The 23,308-nt window shown below is 46.0% G+C and overlaps 1 protein-coding gene and 1 long non-coding RNA gene across 7 annotated transcripts in view; one reads left to right on the top strand and one right to left on the bottom strand.

Annotated features, from left to right (window-relative positions):
* LOC138513626 (uncharacterized) overlaps positions 1–21,515 on the bottom strand; it is a 481,408-nt gene extending 459,893 nt beyond the window's left edge. The window contains exons 1-2 of the long non-coding RNA XR_011281785.1: positions 21,450–21,515; positions 20,973–21,071 (exon numbers count right to left, since the gene is read on the bottom strand). This is a non-coding gene — a long non-coding RNA (uncharacterized lncRNA). The remainder of the gene's footprint in view (positions 1–20,972; positions 21,072–21,449) is intronic.
* CACNA2D4 (calcium voltage-gated channel auxiliary subunit alpha2delta 4) overlaps positions 1–23,308 on the top strand; it is a 1,390,363-nt gene that overhangs the window by 534,331 nt on the left and 832,724 nt on the right. For all 6 annotated transcript variants that reach the window (XM_069628636.1, XM_069628639.1, XM_069628635.1 and 3 more), the window contains exons 10-12: positions 701–790; positions 12,103–12,216; positions 21,314–21,392. In XM_069628636.1, the coding sequence (XP_069484737.1) occupies positions 701–790; positions 12,103–12,216; positions 21,314–21,392 (283 nt within the window). The remainder of the gene's footprint in view (positions 1–700; positions 791–12,102; positions 12,217–21,313; positions 21,393–23,308) is intronic.

Below are 23,308 nucleotides of genomic sequence, written 5' to 3'. Positions count from 1 at the left end.
TAGACCTTGTGTGCATGCTTCCAAACCACCCCGTTTATTCATAAATCTAGTTTTAAACCCCACCTCTTGTGTCATTTGTTTTTTTTTGGGCAGCCATGGTTGGAAAAACTGGAGCCCACCCCACCACCACCCAACCCCCCAAAACCCCCGCCCGCCCCTCCTAGGAGTTTTTGCTACCCCTATAGCATATTAAAGAATAGCATTCAGTGAAGCATTGCAGCTGGTCAGTTTGTGAAGTCACATTCAACTTGTTTTATCGTTCGTTGTGGGTCGAAACGTGTTGGTGTCCTTGCACATGCGTGATGTATCCCACATGCACCTGCCTCAGTTATCCTGTTACATTTACACAGTAGCTTCAAAATAAAACCAGAAACATGTACTTAGGGGCTTTGGAATATGTCTTTTGCAGCCATGTAACTGTCTTGTTATAAGTTGTACTAGTGTTTTATTTCGTTTGGTTCTTTTGATGTAAAGGTTTTTATAAACCATAAACATAAAAAAAACAATAAGTTGTAGTTGTAGTAATAGTAGGAGTTTTAGGGGTCATATTAGTATTGGTAGTAGTACTAGTAGTCATAGTAATTAATGTCAGTAATATTTTACTGTCCGTATTACTAATATTTGCCATAACATTATTTTTGCTATCTAACTTCGTAGATCCTGTAATGAACTCACTTTGTGTAACTTTCTATTTGTGTAGCACTTTAAACAGCTGGTAGACGAACTCCAAGCCAAAGGGGTGGGCACCGTCAACAATGCCCTGATTGAGTCGTTCAAAATCCTCCGGGAGGTAAGAGAGCTTGCATCAAGGGGAGGTATGTACAGAGCATGCATCAAGGGGAGGTATGTACAGAGCGTGTATCAAGGGGAGGTATGTATAGAGCTTGCATCAAGGGGAGGTATGTACAGAGCTTGCATCAAGGGGAGGTATGTACAGAGCTTGCATCAAGGGGAGGTATGTACAGAGCTTGCATCAAGGGGAGGTATGTACAGAGTGTGTATCAAGGGGAGGTATGTACAGAGCTTGCATCAAGGGGAGGTATGTACAGAGCGTGTATCAAGGGGAGGTATGTATAGAGCTTGCATCAAGGGGAGGTATGTACAGAGCTTGCATCAAGGGGAGGTATGTACAGAGCTTGTATCAGGGGGCGGTATGTACAGAGCTTGTATCAGGGGCGGTATGTACAGAGCTTGTACCAAGGGGAGGTATATACAGAGCTTACATCAAGGGGAGGTATGTACAGAGCGTGTATCAAGGGGAGGTATGTACAGAGCGTGTATCAAGGGGAGGTATGTACAGAGCGTGTATCAAGGGGAGGTATGTACAGAGCTTACATCAAGGGGAGGTATGTACAGAGCATGTATCAAGGGGAGGTATGTAGAGAGTGTGTATCAAGGGGAGGTATGTACAGAGCGTGTATCAAGGGGAGGTATGTACAGAGCGTGTATCAAGGGGAGGTATGTACAGAGCTTGTACCAAGGGGAGGTATATACAGAGCTTACATCAAGGGGAGGTATGTACAGAGCGTGTATCAAGGGGAGGTATGTACAGAGCTTACATCAAGGGGAGGTATGTACAGAGTGTGTATCAAGGGGAGGTATGTACAGAGCGTGTATCAAGGGGAGGTATGTACAGAGCGTGTATCAAGGGGAGGTATGTACAGAGCTTACATCAAGGGGAGGTATGTACAGAGCATGTATCAAGGCGAGGTATGTACAGAGCGTGTATCAAGGGGAAGTATGTACAGAGCGTGTATCAAGGGGAGGTATGTACAGAGCTTGTATCAGGGGGCGGTATGTACATAGCGTGTATCAAGGGGAGGTATGCACAGAGTGTGTATCAAGGGGAGGTATGTACAGAGCGTGTATCAAGGGGAGGTATGTACAGAGCTTACATCAAGGGGAGGTATGTACAGAGCGTGTATCAAGGGGAGGTATGTACAGAGCGTGTATCAAGGGGAGGTATGTACAGAGCGTGTGTCAAGGGGAGGTATGTACAGAGCGTGTATCAAGGGGAGGTATGTACAGAGCTTGTACCAAGGGGAGGTATATACAGAGCTTACATCAAGGGGAGGTATGTACAGAGCGTGTATCAAGGGGAGGTATGTACAGAGCTTACATCAAGGGGAGGTATGTACAGAGCGTGTATCAAGGGGAGGTATGTACAGAGCGTGTATCAAGGGGAGGTATGTACAGAGCGTGTATCAAGGGGAGGTATGTACAGAGCTTACATCAAGGGGAGGTATGTACAGAGCATGTATCAAGGGGAGGTATGTACAGAGCGTGTATCAAGGGGAGGTATGTACAGAGAGTGTATCAAGGGGAGGTATGTACAGAGCTTGTATCAGGGGGCGGTATGTACATAGCGTGTATCAAGGGGAGGTATGTACAGAGCGTGTATCAAGGGGAGGTATGTACAGAGCGTGTATCACGGGGAGGTATGTACAGAGCTTACATCAAGGGGAGGTATGTACAGAGCGTGTATCAAGGGGAGGTATGTACAGAGCGTGTATCAAGGGGAGGTATGTACAGAGTGTGTATCAAGGGGAGGTATGTACAGAGCGTGTATCAAGGGGAGGTATGTACAGAGCTTACATCAAGGGGAGGTATGTACAGAGCTTGTATCAGGGGGGGTATGTACAGAGCTTGTACCAAGGGGAGGTATGTACAGAGCGTGTATCAAGGGGAGGTATGTACAGAGCTTGTATCAGGGGGCGGTATGTACAGAGTTTGTACCAAGGGGAGGTATGTACAGAGCGTGTATCAAGGGGAGGTATGTACAGAGCGTGTATCAAGGGGAGGTATGTACAGAGCTTACATCAAGGGGCGGTATGTACAGAGCTTCTACCAAGGGGAGGTATGTACAGAGCTTGTACCAAGGGGAGGTATGTACAGAGCGTGTATCAAGGGGAGGTATGTACAGAGCTTGTACCAAGGGGAGGTATGTACAGAGCTTGTATCAAGGGGAGGTATGTACAGAGCTTACATCAAGGGGAGGTATGTACAGAGCGTGTATCAAGGGGAGGTATGTACAGAGCGTGTATCAAGGGGAGGTATGTACAGAGCTTACATCAAGGGGCGGTATGTACAGAGCTTACATCAAGGGGAGGTATGTACAGAGCGTGTATCAGGGGGAGATATGTACAGAGCGTGTATCAAGGGGAGGTATGTACAGAGCGTGTATCAAGCGGAGGTATGTACAGAGTTTGTATGAAGGGGAGTCATGTACAGAGCTTGCATCAAGGGGAGGTATGTACAGAGCTTGTATCAGGGGGCGGTATGTACAGAGCTTGTATCAGGGGGCGGTATGTACAGAGCGTGTATCAAGGGGAGGTATGTACAGAGCTTGCCTCAAGGGGAGGTATGTACAGAGCGTGTATCAAGGGGAGGTATGTACAGAGCTTGTACCAAGGGGAGGTATGTACAGAGCGTGTATCAAGGGGAGGTATGTACAGAGCGTGTATCAGGGGGCGGTATGTACAGAGCGTGTATCTCGGGGAGGTATGTACAGAGCGTGTATCAAGGGGAGGTATGTACAGAGCGTGTATCAAGGGAAGGTATGTACAGAGCGTGTATCAAGGGGAGGTATGTACAGAGCTTACATCAAGGGGAGGTATGTACAGAGCATGTATCAAGGGGAGGTATGTACAGAGCGTGTATCAAGGGGAGGTATGTACAGAGAGTGTATCAAGGGGAGGTATGTACAGAGCTTGTATCAGGGGGCGGTATGTACATAGCGTGTATCAAGGGGAGGTATGTACAGAGCGTGTATCAAGGGGAGGTATGTACAGAGCGTGTATCAAGGGGAGGTATGTACAGAGCGTGTATCAGGGGGCGGTATGTACAGAGCGTGTATCTCGGGGAGGTATGTACAGAGCTTACATCAAGGGGAGGTATGTACAGAGCGTGTATCAAGGGGAGGTATGTACAGAGCGTGTATCAAGGGGAGGTATGTACAGAGCGTGTATCAAGGGGAGGTATGTACAGATCTTACATCAAGGGGAGGTATGTACAGAGCATGTATCAAGGGGAGGTATGTACAGAGCGTGTATCAAGGGGAGGTATGTACAGAGAGTGTATCAAGGGGAGGTATGTACAGAGCTTGTATCAGGGGGCGGTATGTACATAGCGTGTATCAAGGGGAGGTATGTACAGAGCGTGTATCAAGGGGAGGTATGTACAGAGCATGTATCAAGGGGAGGTATGTACAGAGCTTACATCAAGGGGAGGTATGTACAGAGCGTGTATCAAGGGGAGGTATGTACAGAGCGTGTATCAAGGGGAGGTATGTACAGAGCGTGTATCAAGGGGAGGTATGTACAGAGCGTGTATCAAGGGGAGGTATGTACAGAGCTTACATCAAGGGGAGGTATGTACAGAGCTTGTATCAGGGGGGGTATGTACAGAGCTTGTACCAAGGGGAGGTATGTACAGAGCGTGTATCAAGGGGAGGTATGTACAGAGCTTGTATCAGGGGGCGGTATGTACAGAGTTTGTACCAAGGGGAGGTATGTACAGAGCGTGTATCAAGGGGAGGTATGTACAGAGCGTGTATCAAGGGGAGGTATGTACAGAGCTTGTACCAAGGGGAGGTATATACAGAGCGTGTATCAAGGGGAGGTATGTACAGAGCTTGTACCAAGGGGAGGTATGTACAGAGCGTGTATCAAGGGGAGGTATGTACAGAGCTTGTACCAAGGGGAGGTATGTACAGAGCTTGTATCAAGGGGAGGTATGTACAGAGCTTACATCAAGGGGAGGTATGTACAGAGCGTGTATCAAGGGGCGGTATGTACAGAGCGTGTATCAAGGGGAGGTATGTACAGAGCTTACATCAAGGGGCGTTATGTACAGAGCTTACATCAAGGGGAGGTATGTACAGAGCGTGTATCAGGGGGAGATATGTACAGAGCGTGTATCAAGGGGAGGTATGTACAGAGCGTGTATCAAGCGGAGGTATGTACAGAGTTTGTATGAAGGGGAGTCATGTACAGAGCTTGCATCAAGGGGAGGTATGTACAGAGCTTGTATCAGGGGGCGGTATGTACAGAGCTTGTATCAGGGGGCGGTATGTACAGAGCGTGTATCAAGGGGAGGTATGTACAGAGCTTGCCTCAAGGGGAGGTATGTACAGAGCGTGTATCAAGGGGAGGTATGTACAGAGCTTGTACCAAGGGGAGGTATGTACAGAGCGTGTATCAAGGGGAGGTATGTACAGAGCGTGTATCAGGGGGCGGTATGTACAGAGCGTGTATCTCGGGGAGGTATGTACAGAGCGTGTATCAAGGGGAGGTATGTACAGAGCTTGCCTCAAGGGGAGGTATGTACAGAGCGTGTATCAAGGGGAGGTATGTATAGAGCTTGTATCAAGGGGAGGTATGTACAGAGCTTGTATTTAAAACAGCATGAAAAGAACTTGACATGCTAATGTTAATGTTAAAGGTGTTTGTTACAGCGCACCGTCCCCACCGGACGGAATAACTGCTGGCGAAAATTCCGCAAAAATCCACATGGAGTCCTGTGGACACCATAATAGGGGACTAATACCACCATACCACCAATTGTAATCCAACAGCAATTCTGCCGCACCAAGTGGCAGTAGTGGAAAATGCGTTTGGTGGCATCTTGGTGGATTTACGGCCGAGATATCACCAAACTTGTAATGAGGCCAGTCCTCTGTAGAGTGGCCTCATGTTTCTTGACACTATTCCTTTTTTGGTGATCCGATCGGGAATCCATTGATTGCACGTGAATTGCCTGCCTGCGTCCATCTTTGAATCATGTTTTACCCGCCATCAGCTTCCTAATGCTCCAGTGGTGTGTGCAAGCTGTAAACATTTTTCCACTCTATACCTTTAAATTAATTTCTTGCACACCTATTAAATAATCTTGTCATGCAGCACCAATATTTTATTTAATCACTTTATTATCCAGTAGTTATTCTGCCAAAATTGATTTTTCTTGGCTGTATGGTGGCAGAATTACTGCCAGAATTTGGCTGCAAGTTTTTCCTCAACCGTACCTCCAAACCCATAGACTGGCAGTGCAGTAGTTTTATTTATTTTGAAGCTTACATAGCGCGCCGAGCCTAAAGGCATCTGGGCGCTTTCTTAAAGTATAGAGATGTTAAGTTGCAGTTGTTACACAAAGACAATATACAGGACAGACATGTTGCATGGTATTAACATTACACAGACGGCATAGTATATACAGTTTACAGTATTAGCAATATTTGAGGATGTGCTGTGTGATCTGAGGGTGTATATTAGTTTCCCAGGCTTAGAGTGAATAGATGCATTTTGAGTTGTCTGCGAAAAATCCAGAATCATTCTTGTGCCCTGAGTGGGTGCGGTAGAGAGTTCCATAGTTTGCTGGCAATCGTACAGAACCTGCTACCACCTGCATTTTGGAGCTTGAATCTGGGAATAGCGAGGCAGTGCTGGTAGGCTGCACTGGTGGGTCTTGCACGTTGTGTCCTTGTGGTTTTGTCAGATAGATATACAGGGGCCATCCGGTGAAGGCATTTGTGAGTTAAGGTGAGTGATTTGAACATGATGCGTTCATGTATCAGCAGCCAGTGTTGTTGCATTCTGGTTGTTGATATGTGTGCTGATCTGGGAATGTTAAGTGTGGCTCTGAGGGTGTTGTTTTGCAGGACCTATAACTTCCGGATGTTCTGGATTTTATTACCGGCATTATAATAATCGAGGCGGGTAAGCACTAATGCTCTGGCCAAAGTCAAACAGCTGTCCGGTGTGAGGAATTGGCTACAGGCACTGATGAGTTTGCATGTGTAAGTGGTGGCTGATGCTTTGACATTGATTTGTTTATTGAGGGTGAGTGAAGAGTCTAAGTAGAAACCTAGTGTTTTTACCTGGTTGGAGACTTTAATGGTGTTACCATCAATGTTGAAGGCATCATTAAATTTGGCGATCCTATGTTTAGGGCCTATGATGAGCAACTCGGTCTTGTCAACCATAGTCCATGCTGCGCCATCCAGATTTGTATAGTGAGGTACATGGCATTGAGAGTGGATGTGTCGGCGTTGTGGTCCCCGGATATTGGGATGAGGATCTGGGTGTCATCTGCGTAATTCGTGTAGGTGACACCCAAGTCATCCAGTCGATCAAATAGGGGCTTTGTAAAAATATTGTACAAAGTGGGGGATACACATGAGCCTTGTGGTACTCCACACGCAACTATGGTGGGTGGTGCTTCCACTTTAGTGGAGAAGATGTTCATCGTTCTGTCACTAATTAATCCATTGTGTGGCATTAGCGGAGAAGTACGCTGCTGGGGTCGAGTGTTTACACAGGATATTGTGGTCCACAAGATCGAAAGCAGCAGAGAGGTCCAGGAGAAGGAGCAAGGCTAGTTTCCCTTTGTCCCTCTGGTCATCCATTTGGACTTTTAAGTCCAGGAGTGCTGTTTCTGTCCCATGTCTTGAGCGGAATCCCGACTGTCATAGCCACAGGATGTTCTTGGCTTCAGGGTATTTCTGAATTTGCAAGTATGCTACTCTATCTAAAATCTTCTGATGGAAGGGAACAGTTGTTATCAGGCAGTAGTTTGTGGGAATGTTGGGGTCGAGGGTGTTTTTTTTTTTTTAGTAGTGGTAGTACCCAAGCGTTCTTTAGGTCTGTGGGGACACTGTTGTTTTTGAAGGAGGCATTTATGAGGTTGGTGATGAAAGGGGTGAGTTGCGGTGCGCAGTCTTTAATCACAGTCATTGGGCAAGGGTCACCTTGGCACCTTGAAGGTTTAAGACTTAGGATGATTTGGAGGACTTCTGCGTTGGTGACCTCCGTCAATTTGAATTGTGGCAGTTCCTTGAGGTTGGTGGTGTTCTCATGGAGGTTTGATAGTTCGGAAAGTTTGGCTAACATGATCTTGATAGTGGATTGTAGATGAACAATTTTGTTTTGTAGAGTGCTTTGTACGTTCTCACACCAACTAGCATCTTCGTTACAACTCTCCACTGGTGGGATAGGGGTTTCTAGATCTCTGAGGATTAAAAATAGTTCTTTAGTGCTAGAGCTGGCTTTAGAGATTCTGTCGTTGTAGAGTTTACTTTTGGTCAGGAGTACTTGTTGTTTGTACTCCCTGGAGATATTGTCGAAGGCCGTTTTGTTAGTTATTGTCAGCGATTGTCTCCATAGGGTTTCAGCCTTTCTTTTAGATTTTCTTAGCGCTTTTAGCTCAGGGGTAAACCAGCCATTGAGGTGGGCAGGTTGTTTGGCTTTGCGTGGTCCGAGTGGGGCTGTTTTGTTTATGGATGCTTGGATTGTGTTATTTTAGAGTTTGGTCATTGTAGCTGGGTCAGAGTTGTCACCATTCGGGGTTGCTAGGATGGGTTGCAGTAAAGGGAGTAGGTTGTTGGCCGTGATATTCCTTTTGTTTCTAGAAGGCGCCTCTGGCACTAGTATGGGGTGGCTGGTTTTGCCAATCTTAGTATCGGCTTTGAATGTGATGAGGTGGTGGTCGGACCATGGACAGGGGGAGTTAGAAGTGATGGTGGAATTAAAGTTGATGTCAACAAGCCAGTCAAGGATGCGACCTTTCGCATGTGTGGGTTCCTGGATCCTGTGTGTAAGTCTGAGTACTGACATGGTATTGACCAGGGATACAGCGTTGTTGTCGAGGGGGTCGTTTAAGCCTAGGTTGAAATCACCCATAATTATGGTTTGTGATTTAGGTTTGGCATTGGAAGAGATGATTCCAGGCCTCAAATTCAGTCCTGGATATACCCAGATAAAAGGCTGCATTATTTAAAACCCAAGACATTGAACCCAGGCCCGAGGGCACCGCAATCATTCTCAAGCCCCTGTCCCATTGTTTGAGCAATAATTTTGTTACATGAAGTAAATCCCCTTCCACTGCCCTAGCTTTACTACCCAAAAACAACAGATGCCTCAATTGTAGAGTCATAGCCGCCTGTTGCTCATCCTGCCATCTCTCCTACTCCTGTTCTGATCCCCAGTCAAACAGCTCTGCAATTTGAGCTGCAAGAAAATGTGTATTATTATCCGGGTCACCCAGCCACCCCACCCTTTGGTTTGGCAACATAGACCCAGGTCGTGCTTCTCATGAAACAAGGGTGGGTTGTGGGTCACCTGGGGGGCGGTGGGTTAAAGCTTGAGCGCCACCTAAGGGATGCAGGTGGGCTAGATAGAGTTGGCATCCGGGGTGAAAGGGGACAAGGCTTTAGACTGGGGTGGATTGAAATTGGAGAGGGTAAGGATGTGACTTAAGTAGGTCAGGTATGTGATTAGAGCAGGGAACATGGTGGTCTTTATGATAGATAGGCTCGGTGGTGACGAGCACTTGCTAGATTGTCTGGACAAAGGGTGGTAGTGGGAAGGGGCAAGATCCATGGCTAGTTATAGGAGTGCTGTTGAGGATAGTGTAGGTCAGGACCCCAAGCGGGTAGTAGTCCAGGGGTCACTAAGCAGGCACTCACGGTATTACACTGTGCGGAATTGAGGTAGGCAGTGTAATGTGTGCTGCCTTGGTGAAGTTGGGTGTCTAGCGTGGGCCTTAGAAGGGTATAGCAGAACGATACAATTCAGGATAGTGTAACCCTTAGTGACGGTAGAATGGATGGCAAGCCTCTTAGCAAAATGACACACAAATAGTAAAGAGCCACATTGCAATGTTATTGACCGTGCACAAGAAGGTTGCGGGTCAAACAATTCAATACAGTACAACATTAGCTGCGGAAGTATAGACTAGGCATAATTTCAATAACTAGATGGCACAATAAAAAACAAGATTGCAGCTTGGCAAGGTTATGGCGTCATGTGGGCACACAAGAGCAGAATGCAACAATTGGGGGGTAATGGATACACAAGTATTTGCAGGAGGTGAATCGATTCACTGCAGTCCACTCTTAGTGGTGTCGGGATACAACATAGTCAAGCTGAAAGCCTTGCTGCGTGAATCAATCAGCACAGTGCAAGACGGTTGGTTTTGGGCAATTATGACGGATCAGTGCGAGTAAGATCGTGAGGTGAATGCGAGAGGGATAATAGGCAAGCATATAACATATTAGTGAAGCCACGGGGAAGGTGTTATTGCAATAATACTTCAGAAAATGAAAAAAGGCCAGCAGTTATACCAAATATAGGCTTACCGAACAGCTTTGGGTGGTAAGTGGAGGACGCTTTCATCTCTTCAAGCTCGGTCAGGATCAGTCAGGAGCCTTAGGTGTGAGCCTTGCGCGGGGGCCGGCTTACACCTGCGGCACTCCTGATTGTATAAAATGGGGTGGGCACCCAATCCAATCTTAGTAAGCAATCAAGTTTCAGAGCGCAACAGTGCTTCTGATCATCAATCATCTGTTTTCACAATGCAGTGGTACGACCGTTTTTGCCCACACCGACAAACTCATAAAGAGGCCCAGTATCAGAGGGCAACTTATCAAGTTTTGCCAGAGACTGCCATTAGCAGTGACTCTTTAAATCAGAACGACTGATCACAGCCATTTCATTTGACAAATCCAGTCTCAACGCATTGACTTACGCTGTGTTTGAGAGAACAAAATACGTGTCAGAAATGCTCAAGCAGTCTTCTTACCACTTGAGCCAATTGTATGCCCTGACAGCAGCACTCCATGTTAATTTACCTCACATGTGCCATTACACAAGAGGACACTTAGCCCGTGCAGAGGCGACTTGGTGAAAAAATCTGAGGTTGGCCCGTCAAAACGATTTACATAGGATTGATGCTCTTCAATGGCACAGACGATTGAAAACACGATGGAATGGACCTATGAGGATATAGCTCAGACGGTAAGAGGTGACGACGCCCGAGCATTTCTGTTAATGGGAATACACCTGTTCCTTGACATGGCATTAGGTCAAGTTGTGTCCACTCTACAGACCTGAACAGCAGCATTGCTGGTAGCAATCAACACAAGGTTCTAGAAATGGATGATGTGGCTTGAGAGGGAGGAGAGAAGATGTCCCAAGTCCAGGTCACTTTTTTTCCTCCCTGAAAACTGCTACTAAAGAGCATAGCGTTGACATCATTTTAAGTAAAAAACTTCCACCTAGCAAAAATAAGAGCATAATTAAGCACGTGACCAAGAAAACCAGAGACAGCGCTCAGGAAAAGAGATTGAACGAAAACCTCCATAACGAAGAAGAACTTTTGTGGAACAGGGGGTTGAAGGAAATTCTCAACCGCACACCTTGGATTGAATGATGTACAGGAGACCAAGCTTATTCATGTTCGCCCACTTCGAGTGTCCCTTCCTTAATGAATGAGAGTCAAGTCTACTCCATATGGATGCCCTCGCTACGGCTCAAGCAAAGCATCTCTGATGCATGTCTTTCTCCGAGGCCCCTTTCACAAAGAGTTGAGAAGAAGACTTATATGGCCAGTTTTTTTAGAACACCGGGTGTTCGGAACATCAAGTCAACTACGGCCCTTCTTAGTTGACTCAATATCTGGAGTCACGGCAAGAGTGTCCAGGCTACTAAAGGCGGTCATGAAAAGATAAATCCCTGCTTGGAGAAAAGGTGGACTGGGCCAGAGAAAATGTAATGAGATTTTGTATAGGTCTTGCCTGTAAATAGAGGATGAAAGTGTGTTGCAGGTGCTGATGACCAGGAACTAGCACTGTAGCGTCAAGAGCCGCAGAACTGCAAAACTAAGATAACTAATAGCCAGCCAATTGCCTGAGTGCAAATCGGCTCCTCCGAATGATCTGTTTCCCACATTAGGCTATTCTGTATGGACTGGACCGCTCAGTGGACAGAAAGAAGTCGGGCAAGTAGTCACCCTAATAATGGAGAGACTTAATGCCCTGGCACTCGTGAAAAATGTATTCTACGTAATTCCTATTTTATTTTCTCTTTTCTAATTGTCTGCTTTCTCTCTCCTTTTTCTTTAATGTGCTTTTTCTGCCTATATTTTAAAATGTTATTGTAGTCCATATGTATGCCGTATATTGTACTGCCTCCTCAGAAGAAATGCGGTGCCCAAAAGGCTTTCTTGTGCCAAAAGCATCGCCATACATCTGATCTAGCGTAATCAATGGTAGCATACTGTGATGGCAGGATCAGCTGACTGTGTAATTGGCAACTCTCTTCTTTGCAGTTCAAGGAAGCTGGGAAGGGCGGGCTCTGCAACCAGGCCATCATGCTGATCACGGATGGAGCGGTAGAAGATTATGAAGCTGTGTTTGAGAAGTACAACTGGCCCGATCGCAAGGTAGGCCGCCGGCAGGTGTGTCAAGACCTGGGGGGCATGGGGAATGAACGAGGGCCAATTGGAGAAAGCAGAAATGCTTAAACCAACAAAAAGAGCAACAACTTGCAACACCAGAAGCAAAACACGAATCTAGGTCGCTCTCCTGGCAAACACGGTTCCTATCCAAGCAGAAGTGAAGGTAAATGCAGCAATTTAATTGCACACGTTTTTTTCTTATTGACCAATCAATTTGCCAAGCTCGATTCATCAGCTGTTACATTAATGTGGGAGCAAGGATAGTCTGCTGGTGTTCATACATTCTGAACTCACTTGTTTGTGCAGGCGATCTTGTTTGTTTTACTTTTGTGTGGAGCATGTTTGTGTACAGGCCCTATGAGACATCATGGCATTGTACAATATCAAAAAAAAGACACCTGCCTTGTGCACGATTGGACCCTAAAGTTGTGTCACTGCATGCCGCATGCGTCTGCGTACTGCAGCTGCGGTGTTTAAACCAGAAGGCCATCTTCCAATGGAGGTTGTGCTTAACTCCGATTAGCCCCCTCTGTGGAATGTTGGAATCCTGGGACCCAATCACGATCCAGGACTTCTAGGGAATAGGAACCAGTGTAGCCATGGACTCAGGCAGCTCTCCGGGTTCCATGTGCCATCTGCGTGCAGCCCAGTGCCCACAACCCCACAACTAAATCCTCCTCCTTTCCCGCTGCTCCGTGCCACCCCTGAACCCGTTCCTACTTCCCTGCATCAGAATTGCTCTCCTCACTGGTAGTCTTGCATGTGCTCCACTCCTGGCCTCAACACACCCCTCCTCCTTCATGCTACTGACTTTCCTCCACCCACTGCACTCCTTTCCTGCATCAGGTGTTTCAAGCAGCCACACCTCTTCCGACTATGGTAACTGAAAAGGGACTCGTGCTGGGAGGCTGCTGATCGTCTGCTGCTCTGTGGCCATTCTGGAACAGGATTCCCTTTTTTAACCTTTGACTTCCCCCCATATCCGCCAGTGACACCTGGCACCACGGCCCGGGTCTATTAGCGTCACTGCCCACAGCTGCTGAGCAATACAGGCTCTTATGAGCGCAGTTGCGCACGCTTCCGGCTCAAAAGATCCTATATTGCCCGGGCAATAACACTTTACTATAGCACTGCAACATACTGCCTCATTTGTTCCTTGCTTCAAAGTAAGTTCTCATACTATTGTAACCCGTGGCCCCATGGGGCCCGACTGCTGGGGCTACATGCTTGCCTTCTGAGGTAACACACAAACGAAAGAAAGACACCAGCGTAATAAAAGGTTTATTAAATGTGTAGTGTCTTTGTTTGTATTTGTTGTGTGTGTATGTTTTTGGAAGAATACACCCAGACCGCCATGGGACTGGATGGAATGTTAAAAGTAAAGGAAAGAACATTAGTAAAGAACTCCCCTGTCTAGGAATGTCTAGGCAGGGGAGAGAAGAAAAGTATTGAGATGAATTTTGAAAAAATGACAGTTGAAAGGGACAGTTAAAGAAGAGGGAGAGAGGGCGAGAGAGAGACCCTTATCTGTGGAGTCGTTGCTTTGATCAGCCCCCTGGGGCCTTAATCCTTTGATTAGCACTGGGCAGTGCATGGGGGAGTCCCCAGAGACTATTTACAGGGGTGCCGATCTGCTTTGCCAGAGACACTTGTGGCCCAGGCAGCGTATCAACGGCACCTGGGCCCATTAAGCAGAGTCTTGCTAGGGCCATGTGTGGGGGCGAGAGGGAAACCCCGAACGGGCTGTTTGGCCGTGCCCCCGAAGGCCTGCCTCATAGCCATTGAGGCAGGCACGTCATTAATAAAGTCCTTCTGAGCTGTGTATGCCAGGAGTAGCCTGGGAGGTGAAGCAGAGTGGCACAGTGGAAGCCCGCTCCACCCCGGAGGGCGGAGCAGTGAAGATATAAATCCTGGGTTGCACTCAGTGGCCTTCCCGGGTGGAGAGGAGGTGGTGAAGTCCTGGGTCGTTCCATTGAGCGGCCCGGGTGAAGAACGTCCCAGGCTGCTTAGCGGAGCCGCCCGGGTGAAAACATGGCCTTCCCCCTGTGTTCTAAAACATGTTTCTGAGGGGGTGGGCCAGGAGGAGACTACGGTGTGTGGCGGTGAGCATGGCACCATCCCCATAGCACATGGGATGCCGCACTATTCCAAGATGGTGCCCGGGTTGCAGCGGTGACATCGGGTGGGCTCCCAGTCAACAGGGTCCAGCCATTGATATTATAACATGCCGCAGGTTGCAGCAGTAAGGTCGGGTAGGCCCCCCAGCCAATGGGGCCCACTGTGAAGGTCAAATAAAGGTGCAGGGTGTGGCACAGAAGTGTGGTCGGCTCCCGCTCACCCAGGGGCCTGCCCAGAACTAGAAGGATCGTGTGGGCTGTGTAGTGGATATAAGTGTCCCCACATGGTGGACGATGCCACTCTGAACAATGAACAAGGGCCCAGGGACCCTTCAGTTGCCTCCAGGGGGCCACCCCGAAGAATGAAGAGAATACAGGATCCCAGTACGTGTCATCAGGAGCAGCCTTGCACCCACTTCTCTGTGCCAGCGCCAATGGGCAGACTGACAGTTACTGTACAGGGGGTGGCTGACTGCAGCAGTCACCCCATTGTGGCATAGTAGGTTTGGTGTTTATGTGGTATGTAAATATATAGGTATGTGTATAGTTATTTAATGTTATGTAGGGTAAATGTTAAGTAGGGGGAGTTAGGGAATTGGGGTAATTATTAGGGGGAATGTTAAGTAGGGCAGAATGTTTAGATGCCCATTATAAGGCTCATGCTCAGGGTCCCTGACACCCATCCAGTGAATGGTGAGCTGACGTAGGCAGTCCCCGCTTAGACGGAGGTCATGACAGGGAAATCCTAGGGTAAAAGTTTGAAACCATAGAGGGGGGTCCCCTATGAAATTCATTCTGGTGTCTGTGTCCATTTGTCATCGAGAACTCAGAGTGTAGCCCATCTCCTGGTGACAGCAATTTTATTCAGCAGGTGTAGCGCCCCTCCCTATCCAGCTGGATTGGTGGGTGGTTGTGGTGGTATTCATGGGAACTGTTCCTGCTCCGGGGAAGGTCCGTGTGCACCCTTGCATGGACCAAGGCCAGGAAACAGGGGTGACACTACATATGTGGTACGAAAAATGGTGATCTCCTGGTTATCTCGCTTGGAAGTTAGTGAAGTAATTACTGTGACACTTTGTTCCATACGAACCAATTCGTATGGAACAAAGTGTCACAGTAATTACTTCACTAACTTCCAAGCGAGATAACCAGGAGATCACCATTTTTCTTATCCAACCAAACAGGGGCTTGGGCTAAACCCCTACAATTACTCCTGTGATCTTGCTCATGATCAATATAACTGGAGCTCAGCACTGGCAGGTTCCAACCCTAGAGCCTTAAACTACCTTACATATGTGGTACTCTAGAATAATCTGCTATAGATGTGACTATAGCCTGATAGACTGAGGGAGGGGTAATTATCACAGGATAAAGACCTGACATCAAGTTATGGCCTGAGATTTCACCTCAGGCCATATGTTGGGGAAGGGTCATTATTCCGAGCGATAATTACCCCTCCGGAAGTCTATAAGGTTATTATCACATATTGGTAATAGAAATATATGATTTGGCGTTTCGGTTGTGAAGTAAAACATGTTAAAATAGTAACCAAAGTAAGAGCAAACTGAGTTACTAAATTAAATGTGGTTTTACTTTGTAGTATTTAAATAGCATGGTTGTCTTAATAAGTTAAGCGTTTTAATTGCATACATGGATAAACTGGAAACAGTTTAATACGAACAAGGCATTCGGTGCAATGTAAAAGTAAATGATATTTCTTTAAAAAAGTGAACACATTTTCTCATGTTTTTGCTTTTTCTTTGGTGTGTTAACTTGAATGTTGCACTGAAATAAATACCCTCCCAGAGAGGGGGTGTATATTTGAAAAATATGTTGCCCCATAAATTGCATTTTTGCTTGACTGTCCCCTTTGGGAAGTGGGAATGTTCAGAATGCAGTAAATACCAGCAGTTATTGACTGCTCTCTGAACATTCTGACTGGTCGAGAGGAGGTCAATAATGATCTCCATTTGCTAATGCTGCTTAAAATAACAAGTACAGTGTTCTACTGATTATCTGAAGTACTACATGTACAAAATCCATTGACTACAGATTTTTTAGAAATACCTGATAAATTCTGTAAAATGTGACAGTATTGTACCATATACCAGTGAATATATTGCAATTATTGAAGAACATTTCACATACTGCACTTTCTAATTTAAATTACTAAAGTTTAAATGCAAGTACTGCAGAACACTATAATATCTAAATGTGGTATACGCATTTGTACAAATGCTGCAGATTGCAAAATATTAACTAGGCTATTTATCCCCATTAAATGAACAACTGCATAACAGTGCATACGATTTACCACTCTATTACCGTATACTATGACATGTATTGCGTTATACAATATATGCACTTCACATACTAAGGTTTCTATTAGGAATTACTGCAAACATAGCTATAAATACAGCAAAAAAAATAGAATATAGCGAGCAGATCGCACTCCATGTCTGTCGCTACTTTCAACAGCACTGGCATCTAGTGAGCTATGCTGCCATCTAGTGGTGAAAGTGCATGCTCAGCTGCTTGCCACAGACATCCTGATTTATGTACGTACATGCGGTCAAGATTTGAAGCTGGGTTATTGATGAGTCCAGAGCTGTAACAACTGAGTTCCCAATCCCACTGGGCTTTTTCACATGTGTTTGTGTGCATTCAGGGGAAGGGTAAAGCAACAGTGCTTCCGCAGGCGGGACTTTGAAGTCTGTTATAAAAATAGCCAGTTCTAAAAGAGGGGCACTCTGTGGTTCCCAGCTCATGCCGCCTCTTACAGTGCAGGTAGTGGTCTCCTGCCAGCGTGTCCATGCCTCTCGCACTCATCAGGTAGCCAGTCAATTCAGATGCAGCTGGTTAATCTACGATTGTTGCTGTAAGGAATTCTGGTTGCTGTCATGAAGACAGTCAGGAACCAACTCTCCCCCCATTACATAGTATAACACCCAACATTGGGGGAGTGGGGGCTAACAGTGTGGCTCTCCTCAATGGGGCATGTGCCACCTGGTGCTGCCTCTCTGGGGGCTGGACCTCCCAAATGTTATTTGTTGCACACAAGGGGGAGGGAAGAGGGGCGTAATTCAGCCTCTTATAGTCTACCTACATAGTGTTCTCCTCCAAGAGCTATCATGCCTTGCACACTCATCTGGGAGGCAGTACTTTCAGGTGTTGCCGGCAGATTCCAAACTTCTGCTGCAAGGAATTCTAGTTTTCTATATTATTTTTCACAAACAACTGCACAGTCCAGCAATGCTGTACAGTGCACAGATGTCATGCACTATAGTTTCTCCTAAAAGTGACAGAGGTGTTTATGGAAATGCTCTAGTAAAACACAATATATATCATTCATTCACGCAGATGCTACAGTTTACAGAGCATGCACTATATTATGCATGCTCAATTCCAGAAGGCACTCCACTGCACCGCAATCCATTGTATGATATTGTAGAATATGTTTATAGGGGATGGATACCCTTGGGATCTCGGAGCGGGCACTGGACTGGCTGACCTCCTTCCTCAATGACCATCCCTCCTCTCCCACCTCTATCTCCACCTGTGGCGTTCCCCAGGGCTCCGACCTTTCTCCCTGGCTTGTTAACATCTATCTTGCTCTGCTTGCACACCTAATTTCCACCTTCTCCTTTTACTTCCAGTGTTATGCAGATGACGCACAACTCTTCTTCAAACTTCCCTCTCATCCTCTCCTTACTTCCTTCACCATTCCTGACTGCTTATCTGCCATCCACTCCGGGTGTGCCTCCAATGATCTCTACCTCAAAGCCAGCAAGACTGAGATCCTTCCCATTGGGACTCCTGCTCTTGCTTTCTTCGCCTCACTCTGGACTCCCTCCATGGGCTCGCGTGCTTCTCCTTCATCTGAAGCCAGAAACCTTGGAGTCATCTCTGACTCTTCTCTTTCCTTCCTCCCTCACATTCAGGACCTTGCCAAAAAGGCCCACTTTCAACTCCACCTCCTCAAAGGAATCGTTACTTTCTTCACTTTCCCCCAGAAGCTCAATGTCTCTAGAGCTCTTGTACTCTCTAGGCCGGACTATTGCAACAGCCTCTTCCTTAATCTACCCTCTTCCTCTCTACGTCCCCTCCAGCTCATCCAGAATAGGGCTGCAAGACTTATCCTTGGCCTCAAGCCCAGGGACCGCATCTCTCCGCCCCCTAAAATCTCTCCACTGGCTCCTTGGTTGCTGCAAGGATCAAATTCGAATCCCTCTGCATCATCCATAAGGCTGTATGGGGCTGGGCACTACGCTAGCTACAACTGGCTCTCACCAAATACTCTCCCTCCAGATCAGATAATTATGCTCCTCTGGTTCCAACTCCCAGCGTGTCAAGCGATTCTCTAAACTGCGAGCTGGTGGCCGATCTCTTTCCTCAGCTGGCTCCCTACTCTGGAACAGCCTCCTCCTTCCTCTACATCTTGAGCCGGATCTCCTCAAATTCTGGAAGCTCCTCAAGACTTTCCTTTTCACCTCCTCCTTTCCCCTCTCCCTCCCTTGCTAAACCCCACAGTCACTGAAATTGGTGACCAGGGCCCATATGTGTCATCCTGGGTCCTGAACCCCCCTCCCCGACAACCTTCAGCCTCCACCCACTCCCAGCACTTGCCTTTGGGCGCCCACTGGCCTGTGCTATCTCATTGGTCTACACTTACTGTTTTAGAATTTGACCACTCCTACCAAGTGATCTCTGCCAGGCACTAAACAGCTGCTCGCACTTAAGAGCTTGCTCCCTAGCACTTTCCTCCATGGTACTCCTAGCACTTCCCCTCTCCCGCATGCCTTCCCTCTCTCTGCACTTACACGTTCTGAATGCTCACAAAGTCTAGCAGGTACCGCCTCTCTCTTTCTTCAGTGTTATTATATTTGCCTTTAATTCCCATGTTCCCTTCCTTTGCCCTGTGGGCGCCTTGAAACACAGACAATTTAATGTATAAGCGCCTTACAAATGAAAAATAAATAAATACATTAAATACCCCTTGTTCCAAAAGTCCCTGCCAGTGCTGTAATTGCATAGTCTCAGGAGGATAGCTCAGGGGCAACGTGCTCGTCTTGTAAGCAAGACGACCGGAGGAACACAAGTTCGATCTCCGCGTCCGCGCTTTGAAACCTCTGCGTATTAAGTGCGTTATAAATAACCAATTACAATATTACAAAAAGACAGCTGGCTAAACCCCAAATGGGCACTCTAGGGGCTAGGTCAGAAATCCTGGGAGGCCTGCTCTTTATGTGAAACATTGCTGGGGGGAGGAGGTTGCAAATCTGTGGAGGAAGAGGGAACACACGAACTAGGAAAACATTGCCACATGTCCAGGCATAAAGTGAGAAGGCATCAGTTAGCGAATGTTGTGTATCTGTGTGTGCGCGCGTGTGGGCGCAACCGCTTTATCTTGAGCTTTAAGCTATGCTATTGCTGAGGGGAATGTTGCCCAATTCAATTAACAACTGCAGGTATACTTCTCAATGTTAAGTCCCTTTTTGTTGAGTTGGTGCTGTTAAATGAATTATAGATCTAGAGATCAATATGTTTCATACTACACCTAGTTTTGACGAGATTATAAAAAAACAAATCAGGACGAAAGGACTTTGAAAAAAATGTTCACACATTGCATGGCAAAAGAAGGTATAACGAGTATTCACACCAGAGCTTTTGTCCACATAAGCCACGTATCTACTTGACTAAGAATTGCACAAAGGAACTAAACTGTTTCATATTATGTTTACGACTGAATTTACTCCCCACGATGGAACTCACAGGCACATGGCAAAACATCCCCTTGCCCAAACGTACATGCCGACTCTGCGGTTTAGCCATGGAGACCAGTCGTCATATAGTGACCAACTGTGCAGCCTTAATAACATGCTATCAAAAAGGTTACGTAAGCTATATCGCCAATATCCAGGACATAGCCCAAGATCAATTCTGGGCCACTATATTTGCTGCAGAGACAACTGTCATCACAGCTGAGGCCCATGCTACATGGATCAAAGCAATGAAGAGACGTTGATGAAATTACATTTTAAGTAACGCCTCGTCTGATTGCCCGATGGGTTATTTCATCTATGGTTGAAAGGTTTGTCGGGGAGGTTCTAATATCAGTGGGTAGACTGGAGACTTCGGGAGGTTCTTATATCAGTGGGTAGACTGGAGACTTCATGAACAAATATTTCGTAAATGTGCACTTTGTCTACAAGATATTATGGGCTTATTTCAGGCTGGCGATATTGAGTGATATGGAACAGCTGGCAAGCTTTGCTTTGTTCCGGCAGAGCCTTTGACTCAGTGATGGACTGAGATGCAGACATACAGGAGATATAGAACTTGGGCTTGAATAGTTCGGAGGTCAGGGATTTATACCCGACCCCTAAGAGGGTTGCATGGACTATATCCAATATCAAGAGTGACCAAATGATAATGAGTTGTTATTTATATGCCGTTTACAGAGAACATATCTACATACATTAATCATCCCAACCGAAGTTGGTACTCATTTATCCACCTCGGAAGGGTGAAAGGCTGAGTTGGCCTTGCCGGGATTCGAACATGCGACCTGCATATTACAAACAGATTGCAGCAGCGAACGCTGAACCTGCTGAGCTATCTTACCTGCAAATGCTCAAGATATCCCCTGCTGACTGCTATGAGCACCGCCCCCTGCAAGGGGAAGCCTGTATGGTCCTTGAGGGTTTCACAGCACGGTTCCGCCTGGAGGGGGAGATAAATGAAACCAGATTACAAAGGGGTGTAATATGACAGAAAGAGCCAATCTAACGCGAATGAATTTATTTCAGATGTAGGGTTCCCTGTGACCTCACCTGTGCTTCTCGCCTATCTATCTAGTGCTAGGAGAGGGTGAGGCAGCTCTAAAGGCAGAGAGCAAAAAAAGAAAAGAACCAGATCTGTGTCATTTATTGCTCAGGTAACATATTCTCAATTTCAATTCCTAGGTGCGGATTTTCACATATCTGATTGGAAGAGAGGTGACGTTTGCAGAAAATGTAAAATGGATCGCCTGCAACAATAAAGGTATGTAAGAACATTCTAGAATAAAGATGCAAAACAGCCGTTGCTATTAGTTCATACCATGGTCCTTCTTTTTTCCACGTCTTTGTGGCACATCACGCGTGGTGCAATGTACTATAGTTCCCCTCACAAAGATGGCGCCCGGTATCAGGCACAGAACGGCGCGTGTGCTCACCCTCACAAAGATGGTTCCCGCGCATGCAGGGTATAGATAATTACGGAAGCGCTTCAGACACACTCTTAAAAAGCGAAATGCAATCAATAACTTGCTGAAGCAGGCCACTGTTCAACAATATTACGTAACGAAATGCAGACAAAACACAGATCTACTGACATGTGTTCAGCACGGATCTCTCGTCTCGGCATATTTTATAGAAACCGTCATGATATATCAAGTTTTTATAAACAAAACATCAGCATCACAGAATACCAAAGTTAAATACGAGTGGATTTAAAAGCATTAATTAAGTGGATGGAGGATTCATCCTTTGACTGCTCTTAAGAAATATATATCACTGTTTTCATTTACACTTTGACCATTTGACATTGACCTCGCTGCCTGCACTTGCACTTTAATATTATGTGTTCCATTCCTATGCTGATGTTATATTGAGTGTGATGTAAATAACATACTTACATAAAATAATCCTTTTACCACAATGCTTTCACCATGAATTTATATGTCATCACACTATGCATCATCTTTGACTTTGACCCTTTCGACTTGTTTAGGAATGCACCTTTCAGCCGGTATTTTACTGTACATTGTGTTGTCCACTTTGGTCTTCACATGTTTAAAGATGTCTGCCTTTGTGATCCACCAACTGACATCAATACTACACTATGTCACCGACATGGTAGTAGGGCTTAGCACTCTATTTTATTGTGTACTCAATGCTGCAGCCATTGTGTGATCAAGCGCGATGTGAGCGCAAAACGCCTAGCTTTTTTCGCCTGTGTGCCATGCTGTGCTTGACCATTAAACACGTTTCAAGCCATTTAATTTCATCTTGGTCGTTGTTTTTATTGATGTGGCATCCTTTACGACCCGAAGTGTGGTTTGCCTGCCTGTGGTAGGTTTTTTACGGGTTTTTATATATATATATATATAGAGAGAGAGAGAGAGAGAGAGATTTATATGGAGAGAGGGAAGAGAGAGAGAGAGGGAGAGAGGGAGAGAGGGAGAGAGAGAGAGAGAGAGGGAGAGAGAGAGAGAGAGAGAGGGAAGAGAGAGAGAGGGAGAGAGAGAGAGACAGAGGGAGAGAGAGAGAGAGAGAGAGAGAGAGAGAGAGAGAGAGAGAGAGGGAGGAGAGAGAGAGAGAGAGAGAGAGAGAGAGAGAAAACTTTTGTTGCAGGGACATTAAGGTAAAAATGTTATGCAAAAAATACCTGAAATTTGGCACACAATTCGGGCAAAGCCACCTTAACTTGCCGCCCCCGACCACAATGATGACATCAGAGATTAAATCACTGGTGACCTCACTAATTACATCTATATGAAATCACTGATGGCATCACTGGTGACCTCACTAATTACATCATGTATGACATCACTGATTACATCACCTATGGCATCAGACATAACACCATACATGACTTAGCTAATGAAAGCTTTAATTATATTAATACAATTTTGAAATTGTAAGACTATTTTGTTGCACATAAAATGCATATACAAATTATCAAGGTGAATGATTTTCTACTGTAATTATAAGGCACAATATGTTCAGCTATGATTTCTTTAAATTAAATGTATGCTCTACAGCTTGAAGTATGTACAAAACTGAATATATTAAAGAATAGCACAGTATTTAAAGATTCTTCTCCTTTTGCAGTTTCTCTGTTTTACTTTACTATTAAGTTGTAATTAATTTAGAGAAGAAAAGAATACACATGTAATTGCATGTTTACAAGTAAAA

This window comes from Ambystoma mexicanum, chromosome 12 (assembly GCF_040938575.1).
Source record: "Ambystoma mexicanum isolate Mex_15411 chromosome 12, UKY_AmexF1_1, whole genome shotgun sequence".
Classification (NCBI taxonomy): domain Eukaryota; kingdom Metazoa; phylum Chordata; class Amphibia; order Caudata; family Ambystomatidae; genus Ambystoma; species Ambystoma mexicanum.
The sequence above is the reverse complement of the archived record's forward strand: the minus strand, read 5'-3'. Positions and strand labels throughout refer to the sequence as shown.